This window comes from Cetorhinus maximus, chromosome 14, assembly GCF_964194155.1.
Source record: "Cetorhinus maximus chromosome 14, sCetMax3.hap1.1, whole genome shotgun sequence".
NCBI lineage: Eukaryota > Metazoa > Chordata > Chondrichthyes > Lamniformes > Cetorhinidae > Cetorhinus > Cetorhinus maximus.
Window position 1 is genome coordinate 39,377,088 of NC_135892.1, and position 26,735 is coordinate 39,403,822.

The following is a 26,735-nucleotide window of genomic DNA, read 5'->3' on the forward strand; positions in this document are numbered from 1 at the left end:
TAAGCTTCTGACTGTTACCTTTCAACTCTCCCCCATCACAGTAGATCTGCCCCTCATCCTGCTGAACCCCAGAATCTGCCTCCTTTCGCATCCCCTCCAACAATCTTCACCCTCCCACCCTATCTGCTCAACTGAGACCACAGATCCCCCCCCCCCCCCCCCCCGAGACCCTTTCTCCTCTTCCCCCCCATGCCTGTTCACACTTGCATGCCCCCACATTGCCCGTTCATACCTGCACACCCCCCCCATGCCCACACTCCTTCCCATTAATCCACTCGATACCAGATAACCCATTTGACAGCTCCCTCAGCATACCTCTCTTTCCCCTACCACCCCCGCCCACCTCTAGACCTCCATACCTGCCCCATATCTGGACCAATGTAATATGGATATGTCGGGACTCACGTGGAAGAAGGCTTGGGGGAGCTTGCGGAGAGTGGAAAATGAAAGCCTCCAGCAACCGTGGACCCTGGAACACCACCTGCAACAGTGGGTGAGTGGAGCATCTACCATGTGGATCTTTGTGCTGAAGGAGCTTCCAGGACCTGGATATTCACCCTGCAGGAGCTTCCATGACATTGATCTTGTTAGGAAATAGAGATAGTTTGAGTAAGTTATATGTGTATTTGGGTATGTTACAAATAAGGTATATCTTTAAGTTTAAGTTTAATTTATAAGTTTTTCTCTTTGTGGGTTAATAGGTGAAACCTGGGATCTAGTTGCATTTTTAAATGGAGACAGCAAGTCTAAGGCTTTGTTTGTGTGCCTGCATTCTAAGGAGATTTAACGACTCTTGAAGGAAAGTTATAACAAACACAAGGTTAAGAAAAACTGTGCTATTGCGTAGCATCAGGTGTCCAGAGAGAGGGACCCACAGAGACAGAGAAAACTAGAAAAGCAGTTTCAGTTCAGTTGAAGCCAGGATCTCAGAGAGGCTGGACAGCAGAGGGACAGATAGCAAGACCCAACGTAAAGTTGAAGGCAGCTGCCAGGAGAAGCTGGACACAGGAGATGAAACTGCCAAAGCAGGTTCTAGAAACTAAAGAAGAAAGTCCCCAAATCCAGGAAAGCAGTTTAGGGAAGATCCAAGAGGACATTCTAGTCAAAGGACGAGGACAGGAATCTGAAAAAGGTCCTGTTCTGTGGAAGTGAAAGGAAGGAGTAGAGGGGAAGGCTTCAAACTTAATGGGAGAAAGTTGCAGGAAGCAGATTTAAAGCAACATAGGCATGGAGAGAAGCCACAACATCTGCAGAGATAGCTGAACTCTTTACTATGGGCATGTGATGCAATGGTGTTCTGTTGTCACAGCTGACTCAGTGAGAGAGAGTGCATGGAAGAAAGCATGATCCAGTGGAGAGGAACATCGGAAGGAGAGTTCAAAGCCATGGAGGTGGACCCTTCTGGAAGGCATCCGAGACAAAGCATTGTTTGGGAGAAGATTCCGAAGTGAGTTCTTTGAGAGTGGAGATTGGAAACCCTTGTGTGAAAGACAGAGCTCAGTGTGACCGGTTGGATTATGGTGTGACTAGCGTCTGGGGGGAGTTGATCCATAGCATCTGTTTGGGGTGGCATCTGTCACTTGGTTTCAGAGTGTGGTGTGACTGACCACAGGTCACCTATTGGTTTACATGGACTGTGTACTTTGAATGTTAGAGTATAAGATGGCTTTTGTAACTTGTGTTATCCTTACAAATCTGTATATATCTGTAAACGTATAGTTGTAGGTGAAGGAGTATTGTAATATAGTTCATCTTTTCTTGTTTAATAACTATTTTATACTTTTGTTAAAAGTTCATCAACTGACTTCTGTGACCTTGTTCAGTCGCCACTCTCCATGTATCTAAATAAAGAATAAAAGTTAGGATCTATCAAGTCAGGTTCCACCCTAAGATCTGGCTTGTCCAGTAGTAACATCAGCAGGGATCATAACAATCTTCACACAGCTGGAGATTCCAGGATGTGAATCTTCACACTGCAGGTGATCAGCTGCATAATGTACTGCTGGGCGGCAATGGTATTTGCTGGGGTGGGCAGGGGTGTGGGGTTGGGGTTGGGGTGGGGATGTGATTAGATGGGGAGGAGAGGCATAAAGAGGTCGAGTGGGTGTGGAGGCCTAGAGGAGGGTGGAGGAGGTTGGTGGTAGAGGAAAGCGAGAGATGCTACAGAGGTCATGGAATGGGGAAGGGCCATGGTGGATTGTGGGCAGGGGGTGGGTATGGGGGGGTGGGGTGTGCAGGTGTGAGCAGGCATGGGGTTGGTTTTCAGGTGTGAATGGGCTTGAGGGGGAAGAGGAGAATGGGGTTCAGAGGGAGGGGTCCATGGTATCATCTGAGGAGTCTTGGGGGCGGGGGGCAATACTGAGGGAATTGTTGATAGGAAGGGGTGGTGAGGGTTAAAGGGAGCAATGGAAGCCAGTAGGGTCAGAGGGTGAGGGTCCTGCGATGATGGGTGAAGGATGCTGAGGATTGTTGAAGGGGACATGGAAGTAAAACCGGATTCTGAAGGTTGACAGGATAAGGGGTCTGTTGTCACAGCGGGGGGGCTTCTCAGGAATGTAAGGGACATGAATATGCATTACATGAGACAGAGGGTGATGTGAGAGGGTTGTAGGGTGACTGTGAAGAAGTTAAAGGTCACACCAGGAGGGTCAATGGTTATGGGGAGGACGGTTTGGTCATGGGGGGGGATTGGAAGATGTTGGACCTGAAAACACTCACGCACCATGGCCTCTTGCAACTATCTAGCGACTCGATGTGGAGATCTTGAGATGCTGCATGGGAGTTAGGCCAGTAGGAGTGGGTGGAGCAGCAGGTCAGCTCAACTGGACAACAGAAGGGGAACCCCAGCACATAGTATACTAACAATGCTAAGGCATTTCAACAGATAAGAGCCTGAAGTGCAAAGGCTCAGTGTGCGCAGGGGGCTTCTTGCACAATGCATGCAAGGTCCCTTGCCTCCCTGCACATGCATGATTCCAGGGGACATAGATCCAGCCTGGGATGTCCCTCTGAAGATCGTGGGAGGAGGTGTGGGTGGCACGCAGGCTTAACGACTACGAATCGCAATTAAACCACATCAGACCTCACTAAAGTGCAAGTGTAGTCTATTTATAAAAGTGTAAGAACCTTAACAATTATGATGCACCTGTGCAACCACATGTGAAATCATAACTTCTTAATTTTGGGTTCCCTACCACTTCTCCTAGGTGCTCCCCTGACATCCACAGCAGGGGCAGAGGCAGACTGCTGATCATTTTGCCCTTGTCTGGGATGACCTTGGCGAGCGTTCTCTGGAGACCCAAGGTCCTTATTTTGGCTGACCTGTTGTGGGGCAGCTGCTCCCTCTGTGGTCAGAGAAGATGAAGCTAAAGCTGTCACAGGCAAGGGGGATTCGGAAAGGCCAGACACCCTCAGAGAATCCTGAGCGGAGGTCCCTGGAGTGTCCACCAGCTGCTGTTCCTCCCTTTGGGTTCCCGAGGGCCCCTGTCTGACCTCTTGAGGAGAAGGGGCACCTGGAGGGAAGTCAAGGTGCCCCGTCACCCTCTCACAAATCCACAGCAAGATCTTACCCATGGCTACAATGATGGAGTTCAGGTCTGCGCGCATCTCCAACAGAAACTTGGCGTTCTGCTGGATGAGGTTCTCCATGGTGTCCGCCATACTTCCCATCAAGACCTCCGTGTGCACACAGGTTAGATCCACTTCAGAGAGCACCACCACCTCCCATGCCACACTGTTGAGGGCCTCTGCCACCTCTGCCTGATGTTCCCCTGCCTCTCGCAACGTCTCCAGCATCTCGTGTTGGCTGATCCCAGTGCTCGTAATTCGACTTGAGCATTGCAGATGTCTCTTCCCGAGTGCCAGTGAGCTTGGCTGACCCTGCCTCCTCCTGCTGCAGACACAAGTCAGTGCAGTGACCACCAGAGTGTGAGACTCTACCTTAACTAGATCTAGTGCCCGTTGAGGTGTTTGTCTCTGGGCTGCTGTGACATCTCTACAGGTGCACTTTCTTCCTCCTCCCCATTGTCCTCAGTTCTCTGTGGGCTGAAGGAACTGCTGGATGGAGCTTCTTCTTCTGGCCATCCCCTCTTCCTGCTGGCACCTGTAAGTGAGACAGGAGAGAACAAGTGACTGCATGAGCTGCCTCCAACATGGAGGAACACGTGACCCTTAGGCTTCTATGTGACTACAGTATGCATGGATTGCGTTGCTGAAAAAAGAGACATGTTGAAGCTTTTCATCTTGCACTCATCAGGACGCTTCACAAGCATACCAACATAAGGGGAAAACAATTTATACAATATGAGAAGAGAGTGCTGATTGGTTGGCAAGTGGACTCTGATTGGTAGAGGCGTTGCCATGGAGAATGAACTCGTGGTAGTGACTGACAGTTAACTGCCCAGCATTGTTTGCAATTTAAAACAGGCAGCTTGACCCTGATTGGTCAAGGCATTGCCCTGAGGAATGAGTCAGTGAACGGCTGACACTTATTTTGTTTAGCTGAAACAGGCACAATGTGTGTATATGTTCTTTCTGTTCTGCAAAGAACAGGGTCCTGTGTATTAATATATGCAGTACACGCAAATGTACCACATTGCAATCCTGACTGACAATCTTAAATTGGTTGTCAGCTTAATTCTTCGCACATTGAGGATTATTTAGCAAATGTCGTCTAATCACAGAATCACATCTAATGTTGGACACCGTTGGGAAAGTGATGTTTAATGATTTGTATAGTTATAATCATGCAATCAAAGTATATTAATCGATTAAACTTTAAAACCTTAGGATCATGTGACTGTTATTTTAAAAGCAGACAGTATTACTTGGCAGACAGTGTTAATTGCAGGATGCTGCTACATCAGTGGGAGACATGCAATCGTTCAAGTTTGAATGAACAATATCCTGTCTATGTTGATTATTGTTACTCGAGTGTATTAACTGAATGTATAAGGATATTTTACTACCTCACCTTTTAAACACTGATTATTGCCGATGCACATATTCTATGCGCACTGTGTATAGATTTTTAAACATTACCTACTGTGTAATCCCCTGTATTCAATATTGCTTTGCTTAAAGTTATAAGTAACTTTGCTCTTAGAGGACGCTGGGTAATGTTGTGTTTGGAAACAAAATCGCAGACAGTCATTGATAAAGGACTGACTTAACCGACAACACAAGCAGACAGCCATTTGTCGTGACTGATTTAATCAGCAGGCAAATCAAGATCTGATTTATTTAGGAAGTCACACCAATTAAGCAAAATCCGAGACAATGAGCTCAGAGTATCCAGCAAGTGACCATGCACTGTTCATGCATGATCTAGCCAATCAGAAACTAACCATGCAACGCCTGGACCAATCAAAGTCCAGGGATACCACTGGTCAGGCTGTGGGTTGGAAAGGGTTAATAAACAGTAGCTTCCAGTGATCAGAGTGTGCCTCAAATTTAGAACCTGCTCTCCTGCAGAAGACCTCAAAGAAAGCAAGTCCGGGTGTTGACCCGTGCCCTAAGCCAAACCATGAAGCAAGAACTGTAGTATGCCCGTAAAGTTGCTGCCCTGTTTTATTAAGTATTACTTTATAACTTAATTAAAGTTTTCGGAGTTTTCTGTCTCCTGTTGCTTTATGGTTAAGGTCTCATATGAACAAGTAAAGTAATTTGTGAGTACAGACTTGCAGAATTAAGAGTTTAAATTTAACAAAAAAAAGTACAAATGAATGTGTTTTGAGCTTTGCAAGCACAGGCTGGTTGGATATGGTCTGTCTCTTGCCCATTGCAAACAGCATCTGGGACATACTGGTTGATATGATCCACCAGTCTTACATACTCAACATCACACTGGCACTGAAATTTATATACCATATTACTCATTTGTGTGATAGGCAGAAAGTCCTTTTGGCTTGACATCAGTCAAGTATCAGTATTGGGAATCAGTACTGGCATCAGCACTGAGAAAGTGGGGGCTGTACCGTTGAGACGGTTTACACCTGAACCGTGCTGGGACAAGTGTCCCTGCAAATTGCATAACTAGGGAAGTAGAGAGGGCTTTAACCTAAACAAGACGGGTGAGGGATCAAGCTTGGGTAGAGGTAGCAATTCAAGGTGCAGAGTCAAGACAGGAGAGCAAAATAGTAATATGAGAAATGAGGATCAGAGAATGGCAGGAAGGGACAGAGAGGAAAAACCTAAGAATACATCAACAGTCAAGACTAGATGTTACAAAGGTAACAAAAACTGAAGGCTCTCAATGCCCGTAGCATTCATAACAAAGTAAATGAATTGATGGGCCATGTTGAAGTAAATAAATATGATCTGATAGCAATTATGGAGACGCGGCTGCAGGATGCCAAAGATTCGGTCTTTAATATTGAGGGGTACATGACATTCAAGAGTAGGAAGTTAGGTAAAGTGGAGTTAATCAAAGAGAGCATTGGTGCGATAGTTAGAGATGACCTTGGTTCAGGAGATGAGGATGTAGAATCAGTTTGGGTGGAGATGAGGAATAGTAGGGGTACAAAATAATTAGTGGGAGTGGTCTACAGGCCCCCTAACAGTAACCACAGTGCAGAACAAAGTATGCAAGAGAAAATATTGTGTGCCTGTGATAAAGGGACGGCAATAATCATGGGTGATTTTAATCTACACATAAACTAGAAAAATCAGATTGGCAGTAGTAGCTTGGATGAGGAGTTCTTAGAATGCTTTTAAGATAGTTTCTTAGAGTAGCATGTTCTGGAACTAACCAGAGAACAGGTTATATTAGACTTGGTATTATGTAACAGGACAAGATTAATTAATGACCTCAGAGTAAAGGCACCCCTAGGTAGCAGCGACCACAATATGATTGAATTTTACATCCAGTTTGAAAGGGAGAAGAGTAGGCCTAAGGGCACTTAAATAAGGGCAACTATGTGGGGATGAAAGCTGAGATAGCTGAAGTGAACTGGGAAACTAGCCTAAAGAATAGATCAATAGAGAAGCAGTAGCAAACATTTAAGGGGATATTTCAGAGTATTCAGAATAAGTACATTCCTATTATAAAGAAAGATTCTAAGGGGTGGACTCACCATCCATGGTTAACTAAAGAAGTTAAGGAAAGCATCAAACTTAAGGAAAAATCGCACAACTCTGCAAAACTCTGGCAGAATCGGACAGAGTCAGCATGGATTTATGAAAGGGAAATCATGCTTGACAAATCTATTGGAATTTTTCGAGGATGTAACCAGTAGAGTTGATGAGGGGGAGTCAGCGGATGTGGTTTATTTGGACTTTCAGAAGGCTTTCGACAAAGTCCCACATAAGAGATTGGTGTGTAGAATTAAAATGCATGGGATTGGGGGTAGTGTATTGAGATGGATAGAAAACTGGTTGGCAGACAGGAAACAAAGAGCAGGAATAAACGGGTCTTTTTCCGAATGGCAGGCAGTGACTAGTGGGGTACCGCAGGGATCGGTGCTGGGACCCCAGTTATTCACAATATATATCAATGATTTAGATGAGGGAACTAAATGTAATATGTCCAAATTTGCGGATGACACAAAGCTGGGTGGAAGGGTGAGCTGTGAGGAGGATGCAGAGATGCTTCAGTGTGATTTGGACAAGCTGAGTTAGTGGGCAAATGCATGGCCGATGCAGTATAATGTGGATAAATGTGAGGTTATCCACTTTGGTAGCAAAAAACAGGAAGGCAGATTATCTGAATGGCTATAAATTGAGAGAGGGGAATGTGCAACGAGATCTGAGTGTCCTTGTACACCAGTCGCTGAAGGTAAGCATGCAGGTGCAGCAGGCGGTAAAGAAGGCAAATGGTATGTTGGCCTTCATAGCCAGAAGATTCAAGTACAGGAACAAGGATGTCTTGCTGCAATTGTACAGGGCCTTGGTGAGACCACACCTGGAATATTGTGTGCAGTTTTGGTCTCCTTATCTGAGGAAGGATATACTTGCTATAGAGGGAGTGCAGCGAAGGTTTACCAGACTGATTCCTGGGATAGTGGGACTGACATATGAGGAGAGATTGAGTTGATTAGGATTATATTCACTGGAGTTCAGAAGAATGAGGGGGGATCTCATAGAAACCTATAAAATTCTAACAGGACTAGACAGGGTAGATGCAGGAAGGATGTTCCCGATGGTGGGGGAGTCTAGAACCAGGGGTCACAGTCTGAGGATATGGGGTGGACCATTTAGGACTGAGATGAGGAGAAATTTCTTCACCCAGAGTGTGGTGAGCCTGTGGAATTCACTACCACAGAAAGTAGTTGAGACCAAAACATTGTATGTTTTCAAGAAGGAGTTAGATATAACTCTTGGGGTGAAAGGGATCAAAGGGTATGGGAAGAAAGTGGAAGTTGGATGATCAGCCATGATCATAATGAATGGCGGAGCAGGCTCGAAGGGCCGAATGACCTACTCCTGCTCCTAGTTTCTATGTTTCTAAGATGAGTAGCAGGACAGATGATTGGGCAGAATATAAAGAATGGCAGAGAATGACTATAAAGTTAATCAGGAGAAAGAAATTAGAGTATGAGAGGAAGCTCGCTAGAAATGTAAAAATGGATAGCAAGATTTTCTATAGGTATTTAAAGAAGAAAAGAGTAATTAAAGTGAGTGTTGGTCCCCTAGAGAGTGAGAATGGGGAGTTAATAGTAAATAATGAGGGAATGGCAGAAGAAATGAACAAATATTTTGCTCCTGTGTTCACGACAGAGGATACAAAAAACATTCCAGTAATAGCTGCAAATCAGGAGGTGAAAGGGAGAAAGGAACTTAGTGAAATTGAAATCACTAGGGAAATGGTAATGAGCAAATTGATGGAGCTGCGGGCTGGCAAATCTTAGAGTACCAATGGACTACATCCTAGGATCTTAAAAGAGGTGGCTAATGTGGTAGTCATGGTATTAATTTTCCAAAATTTGTTAGATTCTGGAAAGGTTCCATCAGACTGGAAAGCAACAAATATAACCCCTCTATTCAAGAAGGGAGGGAGGCACACAACAGGAAACTATTGGCCAGTTAGCTTGATGTCTGTCGTGGGCAAGTTGTTAGAATCAATCATTAAGGAGGTTATAGCTGGGCACTTAGAAGAGCTCAAGGCAATCGGAAAGAGTCAGCATGGTTTTGTGAAATGAAAATCATGTTTAACCAATTTATTGGAGTTTTTTTGAAGGAGTAACATGCACAGTGGATTAAGGAGAGTCTATAGATGTACTGTACTTGGATTTCCAGAAAGCATTTAATAAGGTGCCACATCAAAGATTATTATGGAAAATAAAAGCACATGGCGTAGGGGGTGACATATTAACATGGATAGAAGATTGACTGGATGGCAGAAAGCAGAGAGTGTGCATAAATGGATCTTTATCTGATTGGCAAGATGTGATGAGTGGAGTCCCACAGGGGTCGATGCTGGGGCCTCAACTTTTTACGATTTACATCAATGACTTAGATGAGGGGAGTGAAGGCATGGTAGCTAAATTTGCAGATGACACAAAGATAGATAGGAAAGTATGTTGTGAAGAGGACATGAGGAGGTTGCAGATGGATATAGATAGGCTGAATGAGTGGGCAAAGATCTGGCAAATGGAGTTTAATGTGGGAAAATGAAGTTGTTTACTTTGGCAGGAAGAACAAAAAAGCAGAGTATTACTTAAATGGAGAATGGCTGCATAATTCTGAGATGCAGAGGGATCTAGGTGTTCTAGTACATGAGTCACAAGAAGTTAGTATGCAGGTACAGCAAGTATTTAAGAAGGCTAATGGAATGCTATCCTTCATTACAAGAGGGATTGAACATAAAAGTAAGGACGTTATGCTTCAGTTATACAGGACACTGGTGAGACGGTACTTCAAATACTGTGTGCAGTTTTGGTCTCCTTATTTAAGGAAGGATGTAGATGCATTGGAGGTGGTTCAAAGGAGGTCTACTAGATTGATACCTGGAATGAGTGGGTTGTCTTGTGAGGGGAGGTTGGACAGACTGGGCTTGTTTCCACTGGAGTTCAGAAGAGTGATGGGTGATTTGATTGAAGTATACAATATCCTGAACAGCCTTGACAAGGTGGACGTCAAAAGGATGTTTCCTCTTGTGGGTGAGTCCAGAACTAGGGGACACTGTTTATTAGGGGTCGTCCTTTTAGGACAGCGATGAGGAGAATTTTTTCCTCTCAGAGGGTTGTGTGGCTTTGGAATTCTTTGCCTCGGAAGGCAGTAGAGGCGGGGTCATTGAATATTTTTAAGGCAGAGGTAGATAGATTCTTGTTCAGCAAGGGAATCAAAGGTTATCGAGTTTAGATGGCAATGTGGAAATCGAAACACAAGAAGATCAGCCCATGATATTATTGAATGGCGGAGCAGGCTTCAGGGGCCGAATGGTCTACTCCTGTTCCTACTTCTTATGTTCTTAATGCGCTCCATTGGACACTCCAATTCATTTTTGAGATGAAGCAGTCTGACACACTCCCTTTCCTTGACGTGCAAAAGAAACAATGATGACAGGAGAAAAAACTAAGAATGTGCAGGGCTACGGGGTCAAGGCACGGAAATGGCACCAGGTAAATTGCTCCTACAGAGAGCAAACACAAGCACATAGAGCTAAATGACCTCCACCTGTGCTGTTACAATTCTGTGATTTATTCACACTGTGTCGGCTGAAGCCATCGAATGGATTGTTAATTTTGACATCAAATTATAACTTTCCTCAACCATACAAATTTTAAAAAACAGGCCTAAATAGCTTTTTCCAGAATGTATTGTATTAAAGTGTTCTGAATACACTCTATGAACTCATCCTCAAGGGTACCTTTGTCAATTTGTTTCATCAAATCCACATGATGAATACAATCATCCACGATCATTGTAATACCTTTCTTGCCAGCCCCCATTATTTCTTGATGTATACTGCCTTACACTGTAGCTACTGTTAGGGGGCCTATAAATTACTCCCGCCAGGGGCTTCTTTCCCTAGCTACTACTTATCTCCACCCAAACTGATTCTACATCTTGATTTTCTGAGTCAAGACAATTTCTCATTACTGTACTGATCTCATCCTTTATTAACCGACCAACCCCACCTCCTTCTTCCTTTTTTCCTATCCTTCTGAAACATCAAGTACCCTTGAATATTCAGTTCCCAGCCCTGGTCACTTAGTAATTTAGTCTCTTTAATGGCTATCATATCATACCCATTTATTTCTATCGTGCTATCAATTCATCTATCTTATGAATAAAGAGCCTTTAATTTTGTCTTTTTATCATTTCTCCCTACTTTGATTCTATTTGTTGGTGCATTCATGTTTGTTCATTGTCCTTCCTGTCACTGTCTGGTTATTTACTACCCTTCACTATTGCCTTGTCCTTTCATTAATTTTCTAAATCTCCCCTCACGTGGTCTCAGCACAGTTCATGTAAAGGCCATCCCAATGGTACAGCTCCTTCTTTCAGTACTGGTGCCAGTGCCCCATAAATCAAAACCCATTTCTACCACACCAATTTTTGGCCCACACATTCGTCTCTCTGATCTTATTTGCCCTTTGCCAATGTGCTTGTGTCTCAGGTAGTAATCCAGAGATTATTACATTTGTGGCTCTGCTTTTTAACTTAGCCCTTAGCTGATCATACTCCCTTCGCAGAACCTTTCTTAGTTCTATGTCGTTGGTACCCACATGTACAACAAATGGATCCTTCCCCTCCCACTTCATGTTCCTCTCCAGCCGCGAGGAAGTGACCTTAGCCACGGCACTGGTCAGGCAACACTCAGGCAACAGTGGGACTTACACTCACGACTAGAGAACAGTATGTACATCCCCCTAACTATGCTGTCCCTTGCTGCTACTATATTCCTTTTTACTCCCCTCCCAACTTGAATGGCCCTCTGTACTACGATGCTGTGGTCAGTTCGCTCACCCCAATCACACAGACTTGCAAGAACCTTGTACCTTTTGGACCAGTGCACAGGCTGAGGCTCCTCCACTGCTATCTCCTGGGTCCCCATAGTCGCTTCACTCATAGTCACACCCTCCTGTCCCTAAATCCGATGTACCTAGCGTAAGACTGCCTCCTGGAATGAAGTGTCCCTATAACTTTCTCCCTCCAGATGCAGTCCTGAAAACTTATTGCAGTTGTGGCTGCTGTGGATCACATTGGTGTTCACCAGCTCCTTCATGCTGCAGTTTCATCACCTGCCCTGCCATTTTTGTTGCCATGCTTGTTTAATTAATTAGGGTTTGAGTTTAGAAATATTACTCAATGATAATATGTAGTTATATTAGGTAGTTAAAAAGTTAAGCTATAAATAAGAAAGTTAAACCATGAATTTAATACAGTACTTATATCTCCCCAGTACCAGTTTAAACTACTGCCCCAGTTTAGAGAGAAAAAAACAAACCTCAAAACTCACTAATCAATCACCTACCTGCTTGCCTAGTTAATGCCTCCGGATTTCCACTCTTAGGTCTTACTGTATCGCTGTCTCTCTTGGACCACTCCTTGTTATGTAAAAGACTAGACCAGCACCTCTTCCCCTACTGCGCCAAAATCCCTCTCACCAAATACCCCAGCTCAGTACTCGATTGAAGCTGCAGTCAAGCTGATATTGGATAGGACACAGGGGCCATGATCATATGTGCCAATGAAGCTCTTAACACCACCACCACCACCACTACAAACGCTGGCAACCCCCTCAAACACATTTAGAAATGTCGCCTTTGAGGTGCTGTAGGGCTACCTGTTCAATGTGGGAAGCGTGAGATCATCCACTTTGAATTTGTGCAAGTCAAATCTGATTTATCTTCTCTCAATGGTGAGAGTTCAGGAATTGTAGAGGAGCAATGGGATTTGGTGTCCAGGTACAAAAAGCAATCAAAAGAACTAACAAGAGTATTGGAAATAAAAACAGAACATGCTGGAAAAACTCTGGCCGCATCTGCCCTCACTTTCCAACCCATCTGCCTCCATATTCAAAGGATCATCTTCCGCCAACTCTAGCACGATGCTACCACCAAACACATTTTCTTCTCACCTCCCCTGTCAGCATTCTGTAGGGACCGTTTCCATCCAGGACACCCTGGTCCACACCTCTATTACCCTTAACGCCTCATTCCCTTATCACAGCAACTTCCCATCTGCCCCTTTACCTCTTTCCTCCTCACCGTCCAAGGCCCCAAACACTCCTTCTACTGCTCACAAAGTTGTCTCCTCTACATTGGGAAGTCCAAATACAGACTGGGTGACCAGTTTGCAGAACACCTTCGCTCAGTCTGAAAGCATGACCCCAACCTTCTGGTTGCTTGCCAGTTGAATTCACCACCATGCTGTCATGCTCACATTTCTGTGCCTATCCTGCTACAATGTTCCAGTGAAGCTCAACGTAACCTTGAGGAACAGCACCTCACATTCTGATTAGGCACCTTGTGGACCCTGTGTCCTCCATTTTGATTCTCACCCCCCCCAAGTTTATCTTGTTCTCATGGTTTTGCTTTCACAAAGCTCTGCTATTAACACATTCTGTTATTTAGTTTTCAGTGGGTGCTGACTTGATTCTGCTATTAACATCTACTCTAGACGAATGCTTTAGTCTTTAACCCTATCATTACCACTTCGTCTATTGTTCCATGACATCTTTGTCATTTATCCTCCCCCACCCTCTAACCTATCCGCAACCTTTTATTTTGCTCCACATGCCCTTCCCCCCACCCCGCCCCCCCCCCCGCCCCGCCCCTTCAATACCATAAAACCCATCACATTTCTACCTCTCTCCAGTTCCAAAGAAGTCATATTGGATTTGAAATTGTAACTGTTTCTCTCTCCACAGATGCTGGCTGACTTTGAGTTTTCCTAGCATTTTCTGTTTTTATTTCAGATTTCCAGCATCTGCAGTATTTTGCTTTTATTTTAACAGACTATTGGCTTTATCTCAAGGGAGCTAGAACACAAAGACACTTTGTGAAATTTGTATGATGCTTCAGTTGTATAGGGCCTTGATGAGACAATCTGGGGCTTTGTGTTTTGGTCTGTGCAGCTCAGGAAGGATATAATTTCACAGAATCACAGAATCTTTACAATGCAGGAAGCCATTCAGCCCATCGTGTCTGCACTAGATCTTTGAAAGAGCATTCCGCCTAGTCCCACTCCCCTGCCTTATTCCTGTAACCTTGCACATTCTCTCTTTTCTGGTAGCAATCCAATTCCCCTTTGAATACCTGCCTCGACCACCCTTTCAGGAAGTTTGTTCCAGACTACAACCACCCTCAGGGTGAAAATATTTTTCCTCATCACATTTACTCCTTTTGCCGATTATTTTGAATCTGTGCCCTCTAGTTTTTGATGCTCTCTTGAGTGAGAAGTTTCTCACTATTTTCCTTGTGCATACCTCTCAGGATCTTGAGTACCTCTTTCAAGTCTCCTCTCAGCCTTTTCTCCAAGGAAGAGTCCCAACTTCTCCAAACTATCCTCATAGTTACAGCAGGAATCAAGTCTTGTGAATGACCTCTGTACTCTCTCCTTCACATCCTTCCTCAAATATGGCACCCAGAACTGGACACAGTACTCCAGATGGGGCTTGACTAGTGTCTTATACAAGTTCAACATGACCTCCTTACTCTTGTACTCAATGGCCCTATTAACAAAGCCTAAGATGCAATATGCTTTAACTGCTCCCTCAACATACCCTGCCGTCTTCAATGACCTATGTACATATACACCTGTCCTTTAGATGCTCTCCCACTGATATTTCATCCACTTGGGCCAACTTATCCCCTAGAACCAGGTCCAGCGGTGCATGTCCTCTTGTTGGACTGGAAACATACTGCTGCAGAAAATTATCTTGAACACATTCCAGGAACTCTTGTCCCTTTGCACTATTCCTATCCTATTCTATACTTGGAGAGTGACTGCCCTTGACATCAAAGCCGCATTTGACCGAGTGTGGCATCAAGGAGCCCTAGCAAAACTGGAGTCAATGGGAATCAGGGGGAACTCTCTGCTGCTTGGATTCATACCTTACACAAAGGAAGATGGCTGTGATTGTTGGAGGTCAGTCATCTCATCCAGGACATCACTGCAGGACTTCCTCAGGGTAGTGTCCTCGGCCCAACCATCTTCGGCTGCTTCATCAATGACCTTCCTTCCATCATAAAGTCAGAAGTGGGGATGTTTGCTGATGATTGCACAATGTTCAGCACTGTTCGCAACTCCTCAGATACTGAAGCAGCCCATGTCCAAATGTAGCAAGACCTGGACAATATCCAGACTTGGGCTGACAAGTAACATTCATGCCACACAAGTGCCAGGCAATGACCATCTCCAAGAATCTAAACATCGCCCCATGACATTCAATGGCATTGCCACAGCTGAATCCCCCACTAACAACATCCTGGGGGTGGTTACCATTGACCAGAAACTGAACTGGACTAGCCATATAAATACTGTGACTATACAAGAGTAGGTCAGAAGCTAGGAATCATGCCACAAGGAACTCACCTCCTGACTCCCCAAAGCCTGTCCACAAGGCACAAGTCAGAAGTGTGATGGAATACTCTGCACTTGCAAGGCCAAGTGCAGCTCCCACATTACTCAAGAAGCTTGACACCGCCCAGATCAAAGCAGCCTGCTTGATTGGCACCACATCCAAACATTCACTCCCTCCACCACCGATGCACAGTAGCAGCAGGGTGTACCAATCTACAAGATGGACTGCAAGAATTCACAAGGCTCCTTAGACAGCACCTTTGAATCCCATGGCCACTACTATGTAGAAGGACAAGGGCAGCAGATAGATGGGAACACCTGAAACTTCCCCTCCAAGTCACTCACCATCCTGTCTTGGAAATATACCGCTGTTCCTTCACTGTCGCTAGATCAAAATCCTGGAACTCCCTCCCTAACAGCACTGTGGGTGTACCTACACGACATGGACTGCAGCGGTTCAGGAAGGCAGCTCACCACCACCTCTCAAGGACAGCTAGGTGTGGGCAATAAATGCTGGCCCAGCCAGCGAAGCCCACATCCCGTGAATGAATTTTAAAAAATTGAAGTCCCCTATTATGATTGCTCTATAATTCTTGCACTTCTCTGTAATTTCTTTGCAAATTTGTTTCTCCACATCCCTTCCACTAGTTGGTGTCTATATACTACACCAATGTTATTTCACCTTTTTCATTCCTTACCTCTAGCCAGAGATATTCCATCCTCTCTCCAGTACTGTAATGCCATCATTAATCAATATTGCCACTTCCTACTCCCCATTTTCTTCCTTTCCTGTCTCTCCTAAACACCTTATACCCAGGAATATTTAATGTCCAGTCCTGCCATTATTTGAGCCAGGTCTCTATTCTAGCAATAATATAATTCCATTTGTCAATTCCATCTGTGCCTGCAGTTCACCAATCTCATTAAGCACAGTCCGTGCATTCACACACATGTACATTAGTCCCGATTTACGTTTTTTTACTTTACCCCTTGTTCTGACCCCATCTAATTACTATTGCTTACTCTAATTCTATCAAACTCTCCAAGCATTCTATCTACTTTGATACTACTCTTTGATATGCCCTTGTTATCAGTTAATAATTCTCGACTTCCCACTGCCAGTTTCCCTCTCCACTCCAAATTTTCCCTCGGGTTCCCATCCCCTTCCCAATTTACCTATATTAATTGCTTCACTGCAACATCAAACTTTGTTAGCCTCATGCGATTGCTGCTGGGACACATGGGTTAAATTTTATCCAGTTAGCGATGCAGCTGTTTCATTCAATAGTCAATATGGTGAGAGGCCTTTAACGTGGGGCTAACAGGTAGGATTTTGTAAAGCATTTCCAGACGCAGTAATATAGTTCTTATAAAGACCTTTGACCTGTTGGGGATGCCACCAATTACATTTTAAAACCAAATGTCAATCTTTACTTCTTTTAAAAATTATTTTTATACTAAATCACAATTTTAAGAGATCGGTTCTTTTGTGTTATTATCGTTTTTAAGAGATTGGTTCCTGTTTCAAGAGATGATGGCGATGGCCCCTGGCTGTGACGCAATGCCTAGAGTTTAATGAAGTGCTCCAGATGAGGTCTCATTTGGATAAAGGCAATATTCTATTATTTTTTGTACCCAGTAGCTTTTAGTGGTTTCTGTATTGGGACCTCTAGACTCTACTCATCCAATTCCTAGCTTATTTGGTTTTATTTTATGGGATGGGGGAATTGCTGGCTAGGCCAGCATTTATTGCCCTTGAGAAAGTGGTGGTGAGCTGCCTTTTTGAACCACTGCAGTCCATGGTGGTGTAGATACACCCACAGTGCTGTTAGAGGGGGAGTTCCAGGGTTTTGACCCAGTTACGGTGAAGGAACGGCAATATATTTTCAAGTCAAGATGGTGAGTGGCTTGGAGGGTAACTTCCAGGTGGTGGTGTTCCCATCTATCTGCTACCCTTGTTGTTCTGGGCGGTAACGGTTGTGGGTTTGGAAGATACTAAGGGGTCTTGGTGAGCAGCTGCAGCACATCTTGTAGATGGTATGCACTGCTGCCACTCTGCATCAGTGGTGGAGGGAGCACATGTTTGTGGAAGGGGTGCCAATCAAATGGGCTGTGTCCTGGATGGTGTTAAGCTTCTTGAGTATTGTTGGAGCTGCACTCATCCAGGCAAGTGGAGAGCATTCCATCACACTCCTGACCTGTGCCTTGTAGATAGTGGACCGGCTTTGGGGAGTCAGGAGGTGAGTTACTCACTGCAGGATTTCTAACCTCTGTCCTGATCACGTATTTAGATAGCTAGTCCAGTTCAGGTTCTCGTCAATGGTGACCCCCAGGATGTTGATAGGGGGTTACCATTGGCTAGAAACTGAACTGGACTAGCCATGTAAATACTTATTTAGAAAATACTCACCTCTTTCTTGGATCCCTCCTTTCAAGCCATTTATAAATGAGTGAAAAGCTGCAGTGTCAGTACAGGTGCCTGGGGACACCAATTTACACATACCCTGCCAATTTGACCACACTCGTCGTTCCTCCTATCTCCTACCAATTTCCTATCCATGCCAATAGAATGCAAGCAATCCCATGGGTGCTCATTTTTGTATTTAACTTTCTTGTATATGGAACCTTGTCAATACCTTATCTCCCATAATAGCTACCTCCTCAAAAATACTGTCATCGGATAGGATTTGCCCATTACAAATCCATGCTGAATCTTATTTGTCCAAATGTTCAGTCACTCTGTACCGTTCTGCCCACCCAACAGATTTCAGTAATTGTCCCACAATTGATCTATAATTTCCTATTTTGTGTCTCCTTTCCTTCTCAAATAATAGACACATTGGCAGTTTTCTAATCCAAGGGGGATAATTCCTGAAGTGAGATTTTGGAAGATATGGCTAATACTTGAATAATTTCTTCACCTTTTTATATCCTGGGGTGGAAACCATTAAGTCCTGGAGACTTACTCTCTAATTTGTTATCCCATCGCTATTTAAAAAAATACTTATGTTAAATCTAGTTAATTTCTCCATGATTTATTTTTAGTTTTCCTGGAGTGCCTGGTACTTCATCCCCCATCCTCTAGTATGAAGTTCAACACAAATTAGCTATTTAGAAAGTCTGCCTTTTCCTGATTCCAATTACCCCTGGATCAAGTTCTTAAAGAGAATCAGATGCAATGTACAATACAAGATTGACAGCAGAAGCCCTCTTCGTGAAGTTCATAATCATAGTAAGCTAGTCCTAAACATGCCAGCCTAATTTCTGATGCATATTGCTTAGGTATGCACAAGTAAAATTACTATATTGTCTTCTCCTAAATATTTTGAGCTGTCTCAACCTAGGAAGTTATGGACGTCAATTTATTCAGTACAAGTAACATTAAGTTCAGAATAGCTTCTCTGACCAACACTCACTTTGTTTCAATTCATTTCACAGTGGCTGGGGGCTCAAAGTCCACCCAAGATGAGTCAAAGCAAGAGGAGATCGAACTGCTATCAGGTCTGCACTATCCATTTCAGCATATCTTTACTTATGAAATAGGTCAAAATGTTCCAGTGAACTTGGAGATACACCACAGGCAGCAATCAAAAATTCTATTGTTGCATATAGAACCAGACAAAGTGTGACTAAAAAAAGGGAAAATTAGTTTGACAGACTTTATTCAAGGCATGAGTGTCAATCCTGTGCAAGACAAAACAAGATAGTATATCCTGTAGTTTCCAACAGCTCCCCAAGAAAAATAGTGATGCTCTTCCCCAACTTACTTATAAGGAACTCTAAATGAATGGGGTTGGTTTATGGGAACTTTGCACAGATCTAATTTTTTTAAACAATGAATGTAATCTGCAGATACTGGAAACATTTAAATATTCACTATTGCCACTAAAACAAACAATAAATGAAAGCAGAAAATGTGACATTTTACTTCGTATTTTGCACTCTGTAACATCAGAAGACAAACACTGTGGCTATAGATATAACTTTTAAAACTCATTCTTCAACCATCAAGCTCTCCACTTTGAACTGCATCATGGTAACTCTTTCCCTTGTCCTGTTTCTCCTCTGGATAAAGTTTGATCAAATCATCAATGCGAAGGATGGTAATTGCGGCTTCTGTTGAAAATTTCAGACTCTTTGTTTTGACCATAGTTGGCTCAAATACACCAGCTTGCTTGTTGTCCCTTGGTTTTCCATTTATTAAATCAAGACCAATCCTGTACAAAAAAAATAAAGATTAATGTTGTTTTGTTTGGTTCAAAGAAGAAATTAAACCAGTCCAGGTAATCAGACAGAGCACCATGATAAACAAGCAGCCTATTTACATAGCCAACCTACAAGGCAAGTTAAGTTGAGAAACAAAAAGATCATGTTACTGGGGATATTCTTTAGGCCTCTAAATAGAGACAGAGATACAGAGGAGCAAATCTGCAGGGAAATCTCAGAATCGTTACATCACAGGAGGTCATGTCTGCAATGGCTCTTCTTAGGGGCAATTTACCTAGTGCCACTCCACACAGCCATGCAGATTCTTCTTCAGTTAACAATCCAATTCCCTCAAATGCCTCAATTGAACCATGCTCTCAGGCAGCGCATTCCACACCCTAACCACTCACTGCATGAAAATATTTTTCTTCATATCGCTATTGCTTCTTTTGCATAATTATTTTAAATCTGTGCCCTCTTGTTCTCGATTCTTTAACCAATATGAACTGTTTTCCCCTATCTATTCTGTCAGCACCTCTCATGATTTTGAATGCCTCTCAAATTTCCTCTTAACTTTCTCTTCTCCAAGGAAAACAGTCCCAACTTCTCCAATCTATGTAACTGAAGTTCCTCATCCCTGGGATCATTCTTCTGAATCTTTTCTGCACTCTTTACAATTCCTTCACATCTTTCCAAAAGCCAGAACTGAAAGCAATGCTCCAGTTGAGGCTAAGCCAGTGTTCCATACAAGGTTAACACAATTTCCTTTGTTTTACACACTATGCCACTAATAATAAAGCCTAGGATGATGTGTGCTTTATCATTTGTTCTCTCAACCACTGCTGCCATCTTCAATGATTTATGCACACATATACTCAGGCCCCTCTGCTCCTGCACCCCCTTTAGAACTGTACCCTTTATATTATATTGTCTTTGTGTTCTTCCTACCAAAATGAGTTAAATTGTATCTGCTGCTGATCTGAACATTCCACCAATCTGTCTATGTCATTTTGAAGTTCTACACTATCCTCCTCAGTTCACAATGCTTCAAAGTTTTGTATTGTCCGCAAGTTTTCAAATTGTACCCTGTACAATGAAACTGTACCAAGGTCTAAGTCATTAATTTATATCAGGAAGAGCAAGGATCCCAACTCCAACCCCTGGGAACTCCACTGGAAACCTTCCTCCAGTCTGAAAAACATCCATTAACCACTACTGTGATTCTCGTCACTCAGCCAATTTCATATCCATGTTGCTACTGTCCCTTTTATTTCATAAGCTATAGCTTTTCCCACAAGTCTGTTATGCAGCACTTTATTAATGCCTTCTGGAAGTCCATATACACTCCATTATCAGCATTATCCTCACATATCCTCTCTGTTGCTGCAAAAATCTCGATCTCCAATGTGCTGAACATTGTGCAATCATCAGCGAACATCCCTACTTCTGACCTTATGATGGAAGGAAGGTCATCGATGAAGCAGCTGAAAACGGTTGGGCCGAGGACACCACCCTGAAGAACTCCTGCAGAGATGTCTTGGAGTCAAGCTGACTGACCTCCAACAATCACAGCCATCTTCCTTTGTGCTAGGTATGACTCCAACCAGTGGAGAGTTTCCCCCGATTCCCATTGACTCCAGTTTTGCTAGGGCTCCTTGATGTCAAAGGCAAGTCACTCTCACCTCACGAGTTCAGCTCTTTTGTCCATGTTTAAACCAAGGCTGTAATGAAGTCAGGAGCTAAGTGACCCTGGCAGAACCCAAACTGGGCATCAGTGAGGTTATTGCTAAGCAAGTGCCACTTGATAGCACTGTTGATGACCCCTTCCATGACTTTACTGATGATGGAGAGCAGATTGATGGGTCAGTAATTGGCCGGGTTGGATTTGTTCTGCTTTTTGTGTATGGAACATACCCGGGAAATTTTCCACATAGCTGGGTAGATGCCAGTGTTGTAGCTGTACTGGAACAGCTTGGCTAGGGGCACGGCAAGTTCTGAAGCCAGAATATTGTCAGGGCCCATAGCCTTTGTAGCACCCAGCGCCTTCAGCCGTTACTTGATATCACATGGAGTGAACTGAATTGGCTGAAGACCGGCATCTGTGATGCTGGGGACCTCCAGAAGAGGCCGAAATGGATCATCCACTCAGCACTTCTGGCTGAAGATTGTGGCAATGCTTCCGCCTTATCTTTTGCATTGATGTGCTGGGCTCCTCCAACATTGAGGATGGGGATATTTGTGGGGTTTCCTCCTCCAGCGAGTTAATTGTCCACCACCATTCACAACTGAATGTGGCAGGACTGCAGAACTTAGATCTGGTCCATTGGTTATGAAATTGCTTAATTCTGTCTAACACTTTCTGCTTATGCTGCTTTGCATGCAAGTAGTCCTGTGTTATAGCTTCACCAGATTGACACCTCATTTTTAGGTATGCCTGGTGCTGCTTCTGGCATGCCCTCCTGCACTCTTCATTGAACCAGGGTTGATGGTAATGGTAGAGTGGAGGATTTGCCGGGCCATGAGGTTACAGATTGTATTCGAGTACAATTAAGCTGCTGCTGATGGCCCACGGCGCCTCTGTTCGAAATCCATTTAGCACGGTGGTAGTGCCACACAGCACGGTAGAGGGTATCCTCAATGTGAAGGCAGGACCTCGTCTCCACAACGACTGTGCGGTGGTCACTCCTACCAATACTGTCATGGACAGATGTGTCTGTGGCAGGCAAATTGGTGAGGATGAGGACAAGTATGTTTTTCCCTCCACCATCTGCCGCAGACTCTGTCTAGCAGCCATGTCATTTAGGACTCGGCCAGCTCAGTCAGTAGTGGTGCCACCGAGCCACTCCTGGTGATGGACATTGAAGTCCCCCCCACCCAGAGTACATTCTGTGCCCTTGACACGCTTAGTGCCTCCTCCAAGTGGTGTTCAACATGGAGAAGCACTATTCATCAGCTGAGGGAGGGCGGTATGCGGTAATCAGCAGGTTTTCTGATGCCATGAGGAGGCCAGACCAGTTAAAGATGGATAGATTTCCTTCCCTAAAAGGACATAGTGAACCAGATGGGTTTTTGACATTGAATTCAAATTCCACCATCTGCCATGGTGGGGCTCGAACCGGGTCCCCAGAGCATTGCTCTGAGTCTCAGGATTACTAGTCCAGTGACAATAACACTATGCCATCTCCTCCCTCTGTATATTTGGATAATTAAAAAGTCTTCCATTAAAACTACTCTATAATTCTTGCACCTCTAGATAATTTCCTTGCAAATTTGTTCCTCTACATCTTTCCCACTGTTTGGTAGACTTAAGACCTATAGACTACACTGAGCAATGTAACTGCATCTTTTTTCTTCTTTAGCTCTAGCCAAATAGATTCTATCCTTGACCCCTTTTGGACATCTCTCTCCAGTTATGCTATCCTTAATCAGTACTGTCATCTGCCATCCCTCCCCCTTTCATTCCTTCCCTCTCTTTCCTGAGCACCTTGTATACAGGAGTATTTAAAGACCTGCCCTTCTTTGAATCAGGTCTCTGTTATAGCCACTACATATTTCCACCTGGCTATCTGCACCTATCTTAATTACCACACTTCCATGCATTCACATATATGTGCAGTTAATAAAACACTAACTTTATTACTTTCTTCCATACTCTGAACCCACTTAATGCCTTAGTTCATTTCTATTTCATGTGGAACTACTCCTTTCTCTTGCACTGCCTAGTATTCTAACTTTATGCGCCATATTCCTCTTCTCTACTTCTTTAAGCTGGTGCCCACCCCACTGCAAATTTAATTTGAACCCTCCCCAACCACCTCTCCGCAAGGACATAGGTCCCATGCCTGTTGAGGTACAACCCGCCCCTTTTGCCCCGGACTGATCCCAATACACCAAGAATCTGAGGCCCTCCCTTCTGCACCATGCTTCAAGCCACCCTTTCCTAGTGGCCACTCACTTACTATCCTGAACTCTTACTGCCTGTGGAGTGGACACCTCCTGCGACACAAAATTCAGGAAATTCTCACCCTCCCTGATGCTCTGCAGTGACTCCGATGTGCAGTGGCGATACTGGGGGACTTTATCCTAACCAATATTTGTGTAACTCATGTTAAAATAACAGTAAGTAGGGGGATGAATTATAAAACGTGTTCAGGAGAATTCTCTTGATCAACATGTTTTCAGCCCAACTAGAAAGGAAGCATTGCTGGATCTGGTGTTGGGATAAGGTGAGCCAAGCAGGCCAAGTGTCTGTGAGGGAACGCATGGGTAGAGTGATCATCAAATCGTAAGGTTTAGTTTTGGAATACAGAAAATCAAGGAATAGTACAAAGTAGAAAATCTAGATTGCAGGGATGAAAGTGGCTGAAGACAAAAAGGTCTGAAATTTTTTTGTAACAAGTGATCATGTAACTTTTTTATAACCAGTAGTGAAATGCAAATGCTCTAAGCCATTTCGTATGGGTGAAATTATTAGACTTCAAGTGAGTAGAAATATTAGTTTTCCCTTTGTTTACCTTCTATTACCATCAAGACTGTGGACCAATGCATTTATATCAAATCACCAAAGTGACCCGAGTATTTCAGCATTCAATGCAGTTAATGCAAGTAATACAGGATGAAGTCCATACTAACAACATAACATGATCTTGCTGGATTAAGTACATGCGACGCTAAGCAAAGGACTACTGTAGTGCTTCACAAACAATCTTCTAATGTGACTCCATTTTAATCCGTCACCACCTTCTCAAGGGCAATTAGGGATCGGCAACAACGCTCACACCCCATGAACAAAAATATACATATAAAAAAGCCTCTTGAAAATGAGTCTGATCCCAGTCACCAGCAAAAACAGAGCAATGAAGCAGTATAGTAACATTAGTATACAATTAATAAAGTCAAACTACAAGAAAAAAGTCACGAACAACATCAACCTCTCAACATAGTGTTTTCTGACTTGGCACAAGCCTTCGACTCTAAATCATGAGGCACTCTGGAAGGTTCTGCTGAAGTATGGATGTCCTCCAAAGTTCACTGCCATCATTCGCCTGCTTAAATGATATATAAGTGGTGATCCTCAGCAATAGATCCATTACAGACCCGAGGTTAAGACAGGAGTAAAACAAGGCTGTGTCATTGCTCCAACTCTTTTTTTGATCTTCCTTGCTGCCGTGCTGTCTGACCAGAGACAAGCTCCCTGCTGAAGTGCAGCTTATCAAATGGACAGTAAACTATTCAATCTTAAGACTCCAATCAAAAACTAAGACCACCCCCACCCCAGTCATTGAGCCGATGATGCTACAGTATCAGAAATGGATCTCCAGAGAATCGATAAATCGATATTTTTCTTCAGGCATATGAGAAGATGGGACTTACGCTCGACATTTAGAAGACCAAAGTCCTTCAACAGCAAGCTCCAAATGCATATGCCCCAGCCTCATTTGATTAGGATTCATGATGAGTGCCTGGAAAACCTGGAAGTTATCTTTCACAGAAGGCTGGTATTGATGAAGAAATCCAACAATGCCTGCAATCTGCTGGTGCAGCCTTTGGCCACCTGAGGAAGTGAGTGTTTGAAGATTGCAACATCAAAACTGAAACCAAGCTCATGGTCTACCATGCAGTCATGATCCCTTTCTTACTGTATGGGGCAGAAACATGGACAATGTATAGGAGACACCTCAAAGCGCTGGAGTCATACCATCAACGCTGCCTGCAGATCTTACATATTGAGCGGGAGGACAGACACACCAACAGTGTCCTCTCACAAGCAGGCACCACAAGTATCAAGGCTATGATCATCTGCTATCAGCTTTGTTGAGTTGGTCATACAGCTTAGATGTCAGATACCAGGCTCCCAAAGCAGGTCTTCTTCTCCCAACTCAATCAGAGCAGACACACCAGGGGAGGGCAGAAGAAGCCCTTAAAGGATGTGCTGAAAGCCGACATAAAGAAATGCAACATTGACATCAACTCCTGGGAGACCGTCGCCTTGGATTGAACCAATGGCGGCAATGTTTGTGGAAAGGATTTTGAGACCCAATGACAACAAAAAGAGGAAAAGCAAGAAAAACACATCATGACCCAAACCAATAACTCACAAAAAGACATCCCACAAGAAAATAAATGCCCTATGTGCCATAAAGTCTGCAGATCCCAAATCGACCCCATCAGCCACCTTTGGACTCATGGAAGATGATGATCATCGTGAGTGAGCAACAGCCAATAATAATAATAGATCACATACAATACATATTTATATGCAAATCTGTGTTTCTAAACCACTTTGGAAAACCAATTTATATACCTGTGCAAGTTTCAGCCAAGCTCTCCATATTCCCTGGTGACAGAAGACTCAGTGAAGCCCCTCACCCCCAACACACCCCCATTCCTCTTTCCAACCACACCTAGTCCCTGCCTCCTGCACTCTCTCATTCAGCAGTCCGGTTTCCCATCCCTCTCCTCCCACTCACTCACAGCCCCTCTCCCAAAACTCCTCGCCCCACTCACTCATTGGTCAGCCTGGCCTTTCCAACAGCCTTACAATATCAAGCTGCCCTGGGCCCAAAGGCCCCTTCATGGCCAGGTCACCATGACTGAAAACCAGCACCAATTCAATGCAACCAGAGACTCTGGCTCTTCTGCTCACCACTACCATCATCACCACCCACCCCACCCACTCCGTCCCACTGTCTGTCGAACCCCACAGCTCCATGAGGCAGCCAGCAGCTGAAGGTGACCGGTGGGATGAGTGTGGCAGTTGGGTCTGGGTTGATGCGAGGTAAAGCAGCGGCAGTTGGGGTTCAGATACCAGTACAAGCTATGATGGGGCTCCCAACTCTGAAATTCACAGACTGCAGCTAATTGCAACCAGATTGCCACTTTAAGCATTGTCTGAAAGCATAAGGTCAAGTGGAGGTTAGAAAATAATTTCCAAGGGAGGAATTCCATACTTGAAGAATCAGAAATCGCCAAATGTGAGAAATTTCTCACCCCCAAGATTGGAAGAGGGTTAATTTCATGTGGCGAAAAGAGGTCTAGCCAGGGTATAATTAAACCAA

The 26,735-nt window shown here is 44.0% G+C and overlaps 1 protein-coding gene across 2 annotated transcripts in view; it reads right to left on the reverse strand.

The window, feature by feature from the left end:
• Positions 1–19,388: 19,388 nt before the first annotated feature.
• The window catches only part of tcp1 (t-complex 1), a 49,334-nt gene continuing 41,987 nt past the window's right edge, over positions 19,389–26,735 (reverse strand). For both annotated transcript variants that reach the window (XM_078556802.1, XM_078556803.1), the window contains one exon: positions 19,389–19,688. In XM_078556802.1, coding sequence (XP_078412928.1) covers positions 19,472–19,688 — 217 coding nt within the window. In that variant the 3' untranslated portion in view covers positions 19,389–19,471. The remainder of the gene's footprint in view (positions 19,689–26,735) is intronic.